General features: G+C 33.5%; 1 protein-coding gene across 15 annotated transcripts in view; it reads left to right on the top strand.

The window, feature by feature from the left end:
* ANKRD31 (ankyrin repeat domain 31) overlaps nt 1-15,261 on the top strand; it is a 141,328-nt gene that overhangs the window by 73,407 nt on the left and 52,660 nt on the right. For all 15 annotated transcript variants that reach the window (XM_039857303.1, XM_039857295.1, XM_039857302.1 and 12 more), the window contains 2 exons: nt 4,720-4,875; nt 11,940-12,082. In XM_039857303.1, coding sequence (XP_039713237.1) covers nt 4,720-4,875; nt 11,940-12,082 — 299 coding nt within the window. The remainder of the gene's footprint in view (nt 1-4,719; nt 4,876-11,939; nt 12,083-15,261) is intronic.

Genomic DNA, 15,261 nt, shown 5'->3' with positions numbered 1-15,261 from the left:
ATGATAAAAAGTCTCAGTAAAGTGGGAATAGAGGGAACATACCTCAACATAATAAAGGCCATATATGACAAACCTACAGCTAACAACATATTCAACAGGGAAAAGCTAAAAGCATTTTCCTTAAGATCAGGAACAAGACAAGGATGCCCACTTTCACCACTCCTCTTCAACATTGTATTGGAAGTCTTAGCCACAGCAATGAGACAAGAAAGAGAAATAAAAAGCATCTGAACTGGAAAGGAAGAAGTGAAACTCTTGTTATTTGCTGGTGACATGATACTATATATAGAGAACCCTAAAGATTCTGCCAAAAAACTGTTAGAACTGATCAATGAATTCAGTAAAGTAGCAGGTTACAAAATGAATATTCAGAAATCAGTGGCATTTTTATACACCAATGATATACTTTTGGAAAGAGAAATTAAGAAAACAATCCCATTTACAATTGCGTCAAAAACTATAAAATGCCTGGGAATCAAATTAACCAAGAAGGAAGAAGACTTGTTTTCAGAAAATTGTAAGTCATTGAAAAAAGAAATTGAAGAAGATACAAATAAATGGAAGCATGTACCCTGTTCATGGGTAGGAAGAATCAACAGTGTTAAAATGACCATGCTACCCAAAGCAATCTATAGATTCAATGCAATCTCTATCAGAATACCAATGGCATTTTTCAGAGAGCTAGAACAAACAATCCTAAAATTTATATGGAGCCATAAAAAACCCCGAATAGCCATGGCAATCTTGAGAAAGAAGAACAAAGTTGGAGGAGTCACATTACCTGATATCAAACTATACTACGAGGCTACAGTAATCAAAACAGCATGGTACTGGCGTAAAAACAGATACATTGATCAATGGAGCAGAATAGAGAGCCCAGAAATAAATCCATGCCTATACGCTCACTTAATATATGACAAAGGAGATAAAAATATACAGTGGGGTACAGACAGTCTCTTCAATAAATGGTGTTGGAAAAATTGGACGGATACATGCAAAAAAAAAGAAAGAAGCTGGACCATCTTCTTATACTGTATGCAAGAATAGACTCAAAATGAATTAAAGATTTAAATGTAAGACCTGAAACCATAAAACTTTTAGAAGAAAATATAGGCAGTAAACTCACTGATATTACTAACAGGAATTTATTTTCAGATATATCTCCTCAAGCAAGGGAAACAAAAGAAAAAATAAACAAATGAGACTACAGCAAACTAAAGGTTTTGTACAGCAAAGGAAACCATCAACAAAAAAAAGACAACCAACTATTTGGGAGAAGATATTCGCTAATGATACATCTGATAAGGGGTTAATATCCAAAATTTATAGAGAAGTTATACAACTCAACAACAAAAAAAACAATCAAATTAAAAAATGGGCAGAAGACCTGAACAGATACTTCTCCAAAGAGGAAATACAGATGGCTGACAGACATATGAAAAGATGCTCAAGGTCGCTAATCATCAGAGAAATACAAATTAAAACCACAATGAGATATCACCTCACACCTGTCAGAATGGCTATCATCAATAAGTCAAAAAACAGCAAGGGTTGGCGAGGATGCAGAGAAAAGAGAACCCTCATACATTTTTGCTGGGATTGGTACAGCTGCTATGGAAAACAGTACGGAGGTTTCGCAAAAAATTAAAAGTGGATATACTTTTTGACCTAGCAATTGCACTTCTGGGTATTTATCCAAAGAAAACCAAAACAATAATTCGGAAAGATCTATGCACTCCAATATTCATGGCAGCACAATTTACAATAGCCAAGATATGGAAGCAACCTAAATGCCCATCAACAGACAATTGGATAAAGAAATTATGGTTCATATATACAATGGAATATTAATCAACCATTAAAAAAAATGAAGTCCTACCATTTGCAATGACATAGATGGACCTAGAGGTTATTATGCTGAGTGAAATAAGTCAGACAGAGAAAGATAAATACCATATGATTTCACTTATATGTGGTATCTTAGGGAAAAAAAAGAACAAACTAATCAAAAACAGACTCACAAATATAGTGGACAATTTGGTGATGGACAGAGGGGAGGGGGGTTGGGAGGCTGGGATAATGGGATGAAGGGCTAAAGAATTAGTAGTTGATAGTTGGGCATGGGGAGCATGACAGAGGGAATGTAGATAGCATTAATATGATAGCTAGGTGGAGGGACAGGGGAGGGAGAGAGCAATTGGGATCGTTTTATGAACTATATAGATGTCTAACCAATGTACTGTATACTTGAAACTAATTTAAATAAATAAATTTATTTTAAAAAAAAAGATAGGGTGGCTGAATGGATAAGAGAAGAAGACCCTTACATATGCTGCCTATAAGAGACTCACTTCAGATCAAAAAACACACAGACTGAAAGTAAAGGGATGGAATAAGATATTTCGTGAAAATGAAAATGGAAAAAAAGAAAGCTGGGGTAGCAGTACTTATACCAGATAAAATAGACTTTAAAACAAAGGCTATAATGAAACAAAGAAGGACCCAGTAATCCCACCTCTGGATATTTACCCAAGGAAACCCAAAACTAATTCGAAAAGACATATGCATCCATATATTCATGCAGCATTATTTAGAATAGCCAAGACATGGAAGCAACCTAAGTGTTCATCAAGAGATGAATAGATAAAGAAGTGGTACATATATACAATGGAATATAACTCAGCCATAAAAAAGAATGAAATTTTGCCATCTGCAGCAACATGGATGGACCTATAGAGTATTATATAAGTGAAATAAGTCAGACAGAGAAGGACCAGTGCCATTTGATTTTACTTACATATGGAATCTAAAAAGTAAAACAAACAAAACAGAAACAAACTCATAGATACAGAGAACATTTTGATGATTGCCAGATGGGTAGGGAGTTGGGGGAATGGGTGAAAAAGGGGAAGGGATTAAGAAGTACAAATTGGAAGTTATGAAATAGTCATGGGGATGTAAAGTATAGCATATGGAATATAGTCAATAATATTGTAAAAACTGTGTATGGTGTCAGATGGCTACTAGATTTATCCAGGTGATCACTTCATGAGTTTATTATAAATGTCTAATTACTATGTTGTACATCTGAAACTAATATCACATGTCAACTATAATTGAAAAATAAAAAATTATTTTAAAAAGGATAATGAGGAAAAATATACTTTGCTAATGTTAGTTGTATTAGTTTTCTATTGTGGTAACAATTTACCACAAGTTTAATGACTTAAAACAACACAAATTTATTCTCTTCCAGTCCTGAGGTCTGAAGTCCAAATGAAAATTAAGTTGTTAAAATCAAGATGTCAGCAGGACTGGTTCCTTCTGTAGGCTCCAGAGGAATAATCTGTTTCTTACCTCTTCCAGCTTCTAGAGGCTGTGGCATTCTTTTGCTCCTGGCCACATTGGCCTAGTCTTTGCTTCCATTGTCACATTGCCTTCTCCCCTTTTGATCTTTTTGCTTCCCTCTTCTCTTCCCAAGATCCTTAACTTAACCACATCTGCAAAATCCCTTTTGCTATGTAATGTAACATTCTCAGGTTCTAGGGATTAAGATGTGAACATCTTTGGAGGAGCATTATTTAGCCTTCCATACCAATCAAAAGAAAGTTGCTTGCAATGGGAGGGCAAGTCATGGCCATTATTTAGTCATGATTGGAAGTGAATGTCTTCCACAACTTAGTTTTCATTCAAAATTTTTGTATTCTTCTTAATTTGTTATTTTAAATAAATCACATAATTATAATAGCAAGTACAACTAACGATGACAGGTCTGAGAGTTAAAGACTATTGATTTTGGTAAGTATACAGTTTATCTGTTGGGAGCGAAATGCTGGTATGCAGGAAGGTAGGTTCAAATATTCAGCAGTTGGTTTGTTTTACAGTGGAATTAATTAAGCGGAAGGAATCAGAAGGCAAATTGTGGTCTACTAAGAAATTTGCTACAGTAGGTAAACTCAGTTACCTTCGTGAGATTTTAGAATGGGGCATACTAGCTAGATCAAAATGGGAAAAGTTATCATCAAAGCTGTTGTGAAATTCAGGGAAACCAAATGAATATTAACCACAAAAATTGACAGGATTTGGGGTATCTAAATGAGCAGTTTCAGTATTTTAGAAGTCACAGTGGAGAAATGACACTTGGTTTACATAACCTGGGAAACTATTTTAATTATGTATTTCCTGGCTTAGGAAATCAAAACTATTGTACAAATCAAGATCATAGTTCTTTAATTTATGACAGTTATTTTTAGCAAAGAGAAAATTTAGCATTCTCTTTTCTGGTCTCATGGGGGTTAATTTTTGTGTCTTATATACCTCTTAGATTTTCTCTAATGGTTTTATGAGACATTTTGGTATTATATAACATTTAATTGGGTTTAATAGCATCTAATTCTAGATTTAAATAGTCTTTTTCACCAGAACTTTTAAGAAAATCTGTTAATCTTCTCATGTATGCACCTGTCATGGGGTTTCAATGAATATAAACTGATTAGATGATTTATAACTTGTACAAATATTTTCAAACTATTTAACATTTGTCTCACATTGTACATAGATATTATAGTTGGGTAAATGAATGAAATGCTCTTTCATAGTATAATATACCTCTATTCCAGAATGTTGACTGGATTCACCCTGTTATCTATATTCCTCCTGATTTTCAAATAAGCATTATTTTTGTTTGTTTGTTTTCTTTCATTCCTTCCCTTATTTCAGATAAAATGAAGATGAATAAAATATCTCTTTCTAGTATTAACCGGAGAAATATTTTTGGAGAGAACTTACTATATAAGGCTGCTCTGTCCAATAATGCTGATCTTGTTCATCATTGTATTAAAAAAGGTGGAAATGTTAATCAACCAAGTTACGCTGGTAAGTTTGGGTTACCACCCATAGTTATTGTGGAAGTGGTTTGTAGTTTCAGATGAATCACTCCTATGAAATTATGGCAAAATAGGCCTAAGGTAAGTCTCAAACAAAAAGCTTCCAGGTAATTTTCCTACACAAGTAGTTCTTCACTATCATCTCCTAGGTGGTCAGGGGTGGAGGGAGCAGGAGAAGAGTATTATATTTCACTTCAATCATTATGCCTGCCTGTGACCCACCAGGTGGGCTGTGTGCAGTGACATTACACGGAAGGATGGGGTTCCTGAGTCTGCTTGCTGCCTTTGAATGGGCATTATTACTCTGAGCCTCAACTCTGTAAGGGAAACGAGGTCAAAAGCTGAAAGAGGCTGATGGTACACTGAGTTCAGGAGAAACTGATGACAAAAATGGTAGATGTACAGCAGTAGCGATGGCCAGGGAAATGGAGAGAAGAGAGGAAGTAGAGAGGGTTGAGCAGAGAGCTCAGAAAGAACAGTCTCTCTGCAAAGCTGGATCTCTAGTACAGTCTCTCTGCAAAGCTGGATCTCTAGTACAGTCTCTTTGTGGGGAGAACCTGACTTGTTCTGGGGAAGAGTGACTCCTTAAAGGCATTTAAGGCATGGAGCAGCATTGGGCCAACCTGGATAGGGATTTTATGTGTCAATACTTTTACCATTGTTTCTAGACTTTCTCACTTTATGAAACAGTGCTAAAAAGTCTTATGTGTACAGAGATCAACAGCACAATCCACAAACAAGCAGGTGATTACAAGTGTACCCCTCATACTTAACTTTAGCAAGGCCTGGGTTTATACTATAATTGGGGTTTAGGTGGTTCTTTCTGTTAGTCTCTGTCTGCTTAAGTTCAGGAATAGCTCTATATGTAGCAAACTTGACTTTATGGATTTCCCAGGCATCTCTTAACATGTGTCTTTTTCCCTAGCCCTTTTTTTCCCCTATGCCATCATTAACATCCTTGTTGGCTGTTCCCTGCTTGTCTTCACCCAGTTAATGAACACCTCGTCACTGACCCAGATATTTCTGTGACTTTCATGAACTTTTTATCTTTACCATATTTTCCAGGCTTTTTGAACTCTTGTTTTCTACTTCCTACTTACGATCTTAGCTCTGATCTTTACACTTAAGGCTACTATATCCCACAGATTGCAGAGGGCAGTGTTACCAAAGAGTTGTCTACAAACCATCTTCATCAGAGTCTCCTGCAATGTTCGTTTAAAGTACAACCTTTTCTTCAGCCCCAAAACTCACTCACAATGAAAATCTATAGTTTAAAACCTAAAAATTCTCCCAGTGATTTTTATTCTCATTAAAGCTCAAGAACTACTGGCAAGAGGTGTATGAGCTCCATGTAACGTATCAGTCCAATGTAGTGAGCTTTTCCAGCATGCGTCTTATATGCCAGATGCTATGAAAACAAAAAGATAATATCTACTAAAAACCTTTTAATATATTTATTTTGTGATATAATCCAAAAAAGGCTAAGTGCCTTTTGAGAAATTACAAAATGTTATAATAACATTTCATAGATAAGATTTGTATTTTACAAATGCTCAATTTACATTTTTTGATATCTTTTACCTATCAAAAGCAATGGTGACAACCGGGTAGTAGTCTGGAAAAAACAAAAAAACTCTGAATACCCAAAACAGATCTCATAAAGCTTCTTTCCTAAAAACCCTCTTATACAAATGCCTTGAGCATTATTCTACACAGAATTCTATTTGATTGCTATGCCTATGACATATTAGAACTGGAAAGAAAGGATGGCATAGGCCAAGATATTGATAATAGTAAGAAGTTTAAGCCAACAGCAAGGTAAAGGACAGCTAAAAACATAAAAAAATAAGAAGCAAAATTGTTGAGGACTATATAATGTAGAAGAGAGTGTGCTTCATAGCTCTATGGGTTTTAACATTTGCTGCATTAGAACAAAACTAATATAATCTTGAATCTTTATTAAACGTGTTAAATTATATTCTCTTTATAGGAAATTTATAATCCTCTAAAGCTTTAAAGATATTTCCTCCAAAATGGTTAAATTTTTAAAAAGAAAAAAAAATGTTGCTTAATGATCTTCCAACCTACAGATCTTGGAGATAATAAAAATCTGTTGTAAAATAATACTCTTTCTTTTGTAGCAGTGGTTTTACATCACAGAAGGACTAACCCTTAGGGAGAGGGAAATTCTTTCTTACATTTGATTTCTTTCTGTAACATGTAGTCCTTTCTATTGTCTACAGTGGCTCTTTTTCACTGTAGAATTAAGGTCCTTCTGGCTTTATCGATGCTGGAAAGTCTTTCAACCCTGAGATTAATACTGTTCATTACTGAGTCATCCTTGTTTAGATTTCACTTAAAGTAGCATTCATTTTTAACTCCCCCTCTCTCCAGGCCCCATCATTTACTCTGGATTACTCACATATACCTTGCCTTCTTTGGGACTTTTCTGCAGTAAATTTAAAATATAAGACTGGCTTTTCCTTGGAAACCAGACATTGCTTTACATTTACCTTATCTTTTAATAATTCTGGGCTCAGAAAAACAAGCTAATCTCTCATTATAGTTGTTTTCTCATTCCTATAACAGCCATTTTGTTCCCTTTAGGAAACTAATTTTTAATGTATTTCAAGGAAACCTAAATAAGGAAAGGAAGTTTTCTAGGAGGAAAATCATCATATGCATTCCAAAGTTAATAACTTTTGGATTTCTAATACTTCATTTTTTTATCCAACCAAACCTAGACCCGTGGCAAAATAATCAAGCTAACCAGTATACACATTGGTAAGCAAATTTCCATTGGTCTACAGGTCCCAAAACCTAAACACCAGTGAGGTCATATTTTTTTCTTTTTTTCTCAGAAACAGTACTTTAGGGGGAGATAGTTTTTATATTATTTTTTTAAAAACTGGTAGTTCTTAAATGGTTGTGTTTTTAAAGTGCACATGTAGCTGTTTATTTGAAAAATTTTCAGAAAGTATGAAAAATTTCAAACATAGGAAAGTTGAAAGAATTGTACAATAAACATCTGTATACCTAATACCTAGATTCTATACATTTGTTTTTATCAGCTAGTTATTATAAAGGAAAAACACTTGGGTTTCTCTTCTACTCACACTCATAACACTTCTGACACCAGATGTGTAGGTTTTCAAAACATCAAGCAATTCTCTGACACCAGCTGGGCGTCCTTCAGTTCAATTCTGACACTAAACCCGCATTAGCACAGACCCCACAGGTTAAGGGCTCATTCCCACAAGACTACCCCCACTCCCACTTTAGATGCCAGTTGCAAGTAGTTGGTCCCCAGGCTACCCACAACTTCTGTTCGACTTCTGTGCTCATGGAATTGGGATATGCTACCTTTCCAGCATGCATATGTGTTCACCAACCTGGAAAAGCTCTCCAAATACCATACTTTGGGGATTTTTATGGAGGCTTCATCATGTAGGCATGATCAATTATGAAATCCATTTTTCTAGCCCCTCCTTCCTTTGCAGAGAATGGGGAGGGTGAAACTGAAAGTTCCAAGTTTATAATCATGGCTTGGTCTTTCTGATGACCAGCCCCCATCTATGAGCCTGCCAAAAGTTTTCTCATCTGAACAAAAGACATTTCTGTCACCCAGGAAAAATTCCAAGGGACTTAGGAGCTCTATGTCAGAAACCAATATCTATTTCTTATTATTTCATACACCTATCCATCTTTAAATATCTCTGTTCATCCGTCAATTCATCTTTATGTTAATGCATTTCAAAGAAAGTTATAGGCATTAATACATTTTAGTAATTAAACACCTCATCAAAAATATTATGAGTTCAGTAGTTTTCTTTTTTTTTTTTTTTTTGAGGTAAAGTTTTCATATAGTGAATTGCCAAATCTTAAATGTGCCATTTGATGAATTTTGCACATACATTCACCTGTGTAACTCAAACCTCTTTCAAGACATAGAATGGTAAATTCATCCTAGAAAGTTCCCTCATGCCTCTTCCCAGTTATTCCTCACCCCCAGTCTCTGGAAGCCACTGTTGTACAGATGTTTTTCACCATAGGTTAATTTTGCCTCTTTACTATTTCACCATGAAGCATGATGTTAGCTGTAGGCTTTTGTAAGGCTTTTGCTCCGTGTGAGAAATCTATTCCCAATTTGCTGAGAGTTTTTATGAGGAATGGATGCTTGATCATGATATATTATTCTTTTTATATATTGCTGGATTCAACTTGCTAATACTATGTTAAGGATTTTTTGTATTGATGTCGATAAGTATCGTTAGTCTATAAATTTCTTGTGATATATTGGTTTTGGTACCAGGGTTATGCAGACCTCATAAAATGAGTTAAGAAGTATTCTCTCCTCTTCTATTTTCTGAAAGAGTTTAAGATTAGGGTTTTTTCTTTCTTAAATGTTTAACAGAACTTAGGAGTGAAACTATCTGGGCCTGTGGTTTTCTTTGTGGGAAGATTTTGATAATAAATTAAAAATTTTTAGTAGGTGTGGGCTATTCAGATTTTCTCTTTTACCTTGTGTCAGTTTTGGTAAATTATACTTTTCAAGGAATTCATCGTTTTCATCTAAGTTATAGAATTTTTTGGCACAGTTATTTATAATATTCCCTTGTTATCCTTTTAATATCTGAAGCTCTTTAGAGATGTTTTATCTTTCATTCCTCACACTGCTTTTTTTCTTTCTTCCTTCCTTCCTTTTCCTTTTTTAATTCCATCCTTCCTAACCTAGAGGATTATCAATTTTATTAATTTTTTTCAAAGAACCAACTTTTGGCTTTAAAATTTTTTCTTTTTGATCTGTTTTTTATTTTATTTCTACTCTTTTTGTGATTTCTACTTACTTTTGATTTTCTTTGTTTTTCTGGCTTCGTAAGGTTGAAAATGAAGTCACAGATTTTTGTACCTTCTTTTTGCCATAAATATTTAAAACTTTAAATTCCCCTCTACTGCACTTACCTGCATCCCACAGATTTTGATACGTTATATTTTCATTATCATTTAGTTTGAAATACTTTTCATTTCTTGTCTGATTACTTCTTTGACCCCAGGATTATATTAGAAGTTGTTTAATTTTAAATATTTAAGGGTTATTTAGATATCTTTCTATTATTGACTTCTAATTTAATTCTATTGAGGTTAAAGGATACATTTTCTATGAATTTGATTATTTTACACTTATTGAGAATTGGTTTAATGTCTAATATATGGTCTTTCTTGGCAACTATCCCTTATAAACTTGATTTTTTTTTTCAGTTGTATATAAGGTTCTATAAATGTCAATTAGACGAAGGTGATTGATAATGTTTAGAACATCTCTGTCTTTACTGATTATTTTTTCCAGTTGATCTATCATTTCCTGAGAGGGGTATTGAAATCTTCACAACTGTGATTATGGAGTGGTCTACTTCTCCCTTTAATTCTGTCAATTTTTGCTTCTTATATTTTGAAGCTCTGTTATTAGGTTCATACACAGTTATAATTGTCATGTATTCTGATAAATTAACCTTTTAATCATTTGAAATCTCTTTATCTAGGATGATTACATTAATATATAAAATAGAATTTATATATTAATATCTATTAATGTACTTTATATATTATGTTTTATAGATTATATATTAATATAGATACCCTAGCCTTCTTCTATTTCTTATCTATTTGCTATACCATTTTTTAGCTTTTATATTTTCAACCTATCTATATCTTTATATTTAAAATGTATTTCTTGTAGACAGCATACAGTTTTGTTATTTTATCCATTCTGACAATCTCTGCCTTTTAATCAATTTTCATTTCATGTAAGTGGTTAGATTTAGGACTATCATTTTATTAATTATTTCTCATGAGTTTTATTTGTTTTTTTTGTTTCTCTTTTTGTCTGCATTATTTTTTAGTGTATAGTGTAGAGATTGCAATATACATCTTTAATGTTTCACAGTCATCTTAGAGTTAATACTGTAATACTTCATATAAAATGTATGAACATCGAATATATTTCCCTTATCCTTTTTATACAATAGCTCTCATATATATTACACTTACACACATAGACCCCCAAACATAATGTTAAAATTTGTGCTTTAAATAGCTATATGCATTCTAAGGAAATTTATAGGAAAAAAACTCCTATTAGCTATATCTTTACCATTTTCGGTGCTCTTATTTCTTTCTCTAGGCTTTCTATTTAATACTATAAGAGAAACTTCTATAGCATTTTATGGCTGTGATTTTTAACTGGGGTGTTTTTGTCTCTGAGGGGACATTTGGCAGTTTCTGGAAACATTTTTAGTTGTTACAACTGGGAAAGAAGGGATGCTACTGGCATATGGTGGAATTCTCAGAACAACAAAGAATTATCCAGCCCAAAATGTTAGTGTCGAGATTGAGAAAACTGTTTATGGAGAAGGTTCTGGAAAGAGTTAGTGAAATACACTTTTAACATGCAACTTTTAGGTTTTCTTACATCAATCATATGATTTATTGGAATTTAATAAATATCTGTAATGTATACAGTTGCCTCTGGCTAACAGAGAAAAATAATATTTATCTGGATGACTGGTTTTCTTGGAGCAGTTTGTGGTTTGTTAGTTGAACTATTATAAATAGCTTTTTGCAAATAAGAAGAAAAGAAATATATACTTTGGAACTGACTTCTGTGTTATCCTGCCACTTGGCTTACTTTACCTTGAGCTAGAAATAAAGATTTTTTCCCCTCTTCTCTATAGAAAAGTAGCCTTCAACCAGCATTCTTTATTAGCTAATAATAATCCATTACAGCCTTTTTATGTGAGGAGGGCAGAAGAATTTTAAATATTTTACTACTTTTCATATTTTTTTTCAACAGAGTTGGGGGTAGGAATTTGATTTGTTTCTCAGGTTTATTGAATTTACCAAATAATACAGATTGTTTTCATGGTGAGTTTATCTTGTTTCATATAATAAAAAATATTTTTTAAGGAACAACTTAGAGTTTTTATTTTAAGGGTGAGCACAAACATTATTAAGATGCCAAATATAAACAAATACTATTTCCTTTTTGTATAATAGGTTGGACAGCACTTCATGAAGCTAGTGTAGGAGGATTTTATGAGACAGCAAGTGAACTAGTAAAAGGTGGAGCAGATGTAAATATCAAAGGAATGTACCAGATCACTCCCCTACATGATGCTGTGATGAATAGACATTATAAGGTACTGTGATGCTTTTTTTGCAGAGTAAAATACTGCATTCTGAAAATCTTAAAACTCTCTAGGACCAAACAGTAGAACAGCAAGAATTTAGTTTTGGTTCATTCTGCTAATCAATACTCAGAATTTATAATAAAAATTTACTTTGTGATGGATTTGTTCTGCCTAATGTGGCAGATGACATTTCACATGTTATTTTTAGTAACTATAGAACATGGTTTGGTTATACATAGTATTTTTTAAATTTGCACTTAAGACTCTTTGTATGATGCTTTTGTAGGCTTTAGGAGAATATTTCTTCTTATAAAGTGTTACTCAATGATGTCCGGTCCTGATAGGAGGCATAAAGCTTTATGGAGTCTAGTGTTACTTTCAGAGTTAGTATAAGACATGAGAACCTTTCAGGTTTAATGATCAGTCAGTGTACATCAGCACAGAAGTGTACCAATGGTTAAAATATCAAAATACTGTAATTCCATAGAGTTGGTTAATAATAACTGCAATAATGATAATATTAATTATGATTATGAATTCTAGCACACATGGTTTATCTCAGAAATCACATATTCTCTGAGCTTCCTAGACATTTTTCCAGTTCAGATACTACATTACAGGCCCTGCCTTAGATGTCACAGGACTGAAGATGTCAGATAGGGAAGGCTGGGAACCTGATGTTGGACCCAGCACCTAGAGAGTGTGAGCTTTTTAAACATTCCAAAGATGTAGAAACTTGAATATATGATCTTATAGGCATTGACTGTATACTGGAAAGATACTAAAAGATAATATATTTTTAAAAAGTGAAAAAGCCAATAAAAAAACACGATTCCATTTATTCGAAATATCCATAAAAGTCCATATCTATAGAGAAAGAAAAAAGATTAGCAATGGGAGATAACTGGTGTGGAATGGGGAGTGACAGATGATAGAGGGTTCTTTTAAGGGTAATCAAAAATGTTCCAAAATCAGATTGTGGTTATGATTGTACAACCCTCTTAACATACTAAAACATTTTGAATTATATTCTTTAAATGAATTATGTAGCATATGAATTATCCCAATAAAACTGATAAAAACAAATATATTTTTTAAAACATGGAAAAGGTAGCATTACAGATTATCAACTCAAAGTTAGAAAATATGGAACAAATTATTTTATAGATGGTGGGGGACGTTTAGGTAAGAATGTAGTGATCTTTGCAAATCAGTAGGCATCACTAAGAACAGGCCATGTCAGACAAACCTTTATTCCTCCTTTATTAGGCTTACTTTTAGTAGGTGAAGGAAATGGCATAACAAGTGATGTAAGCTGTTATGATTTTAACAGTGCTTTTTATTTCATGAAGTTTCCTGTGGTATATGAATGTATGAGATTGGTTGACAGTGTTGTTGGGATTCACATATGTTGAAAAAATATTCCTCAGACATGGTGGTTATTCATTCTATGTGTGTCTGTATGAGCTATGTGGGCTCTCTTATGAAGTTTGACGATATATTCTATCGCACTATAAAGAGTCAAACCACCTCTACAGGCTGGAACATGGACTGTGTTTTGCTGTTGGGAGTATTTTTTAGAAATCCCAGACATCGTACCATTTTACTCATAAATACTTGAGCCTGTGTCTCTAATGAGTAAGGCCAGTCTTTTCTACACCTGCAAAATCATTTCACATAATAAAAATTAAATTTCTTAATACCATTTAATACCCAGTCCATATTCAAATTTTCCAGGTTATCTAAAAAATGTGTTTTTATAGAAAGTTTTTGTTTGAATCAGAATCCATCAAGGTCCATATATTACATATGTTTGTTGTGTCTCAAGTATTTTTTAATCTACAACAGAATTTCCTAAGTTATGGATTTGGCTAATTTTATCTTTGTGGTATTATATAACTTGTTTTTCCTCATATTTTCTGTAAATGGATGTTTTGATGGAAAATTCATTTAGAGACCACAATCTGGGTGTTAGGTGTGCTCATTACTATTGGATGTCATTGCTCTTAGGCATTTTCAGTGAAATACATACTTTTAGAAAGAAAAACATGAGTTTATATCAATACTTCTATTTCAGAGTTAATATTATAGATTCATACTTACTTTGACTTTACATTTGTATCTCTTCTTCTTATGCTAAACATTTTCTTAATAAATTAAGTTATTTCTTTGTTGCACAATATACTTACAGTACTACTAGCAAAATTATTAATATTAATGATATTATTAACGGTGAAACTACTAATGAAATTTTTTGTAGTTTTTTTTGTTTATATCCCATTAGGTGTGTATAGTAAAAAATGTTGTGTTTTTGAAGTACTTGAATTTCCTTCTCTGTCCTCGTGGCTTCTTACACAAAGAAGTCAGCTGATTCTAGAGGGAGGAAAGTACTTGATTCAATAGTATGATTAAAGATGTAAATTCATGGGCAGGCTTTAAGTAGAAGTGTATTTTCCTAAGGGTTCTACTGTTTGATGAGGTAAATAAGTGGGGATGATGAAGCCAGCCACTTACTGAAATTGTTCTGGTTGTTCCAGTTAAGAACTTGTGGTGGCTTTAAAATATGTTAAAAAATGTCTTTAACACTCTTCCCTTCTAAAGATAGAGCCTGATTCTCCTCCCCAGGAGTGTGTGGGCTGGAGTTTCAGTAACAAAGAGGATATGGCAGAAGTGACTATGACTTTTGAGACTAGGTTAAAAGGATATTATAGCTTCTTCCTTGTTCATTTTCCTGGTTCATTAACTCTTGGGGAAACCAGATGTCATATGGTGTGGACACTCAAGCAGCTCTATGGAGAGGTACACATGGTAATCATCTAAGGTCTCCAGCCCACAACCATGTGAGTGAGCCAACTTAGAAACAGATCCTCCAGCCTCAGTCAAACTTTCAGATGATTGTGTCTCCAGCCAACCTGTTGACTACAGCCTCATAAGAATCCTTGAAACAGAACCACCCACCTATGCTACTAGCAAATTCCTGACCCATGGAAACGATCGGATTATAAATATTTGTTATTGTTTTGAGCCAAGGTAATTTGTTAGGTAGCAACAGATAACTAATACAGAACCTAAATGTAGGTTTAAAATTAGGGGGAAAACTCAAGGAAAATCATTTATTTACTGCCTTTTAGTGAAAAGAGAGGTTTTTTGGTTTGTTTGTTTGTTTGTTTGTTTGTTTGTTTGTTTGT

The sequence above is a fragment of the Pteropus medius genome, unplaced genomic scaffold (assembly GCF_902729225.1).
Source record: "Pteropus medius unplaced genomic scaffold, Ma_sr-lr_union100, whole genome shotgun sequence".
Classification (NCBI taxonomy): Eukaryota; Metazoa; Chordata; class Mammalia; order Chiroptera; family Pteropodidae; genus Pteropus; species Pteropus medius.
The sequence above is the reverse complement of the archived record's forward strand: the minus strand, read 5'-3'. Positions and strand labels throughout refer to the sequence as shown.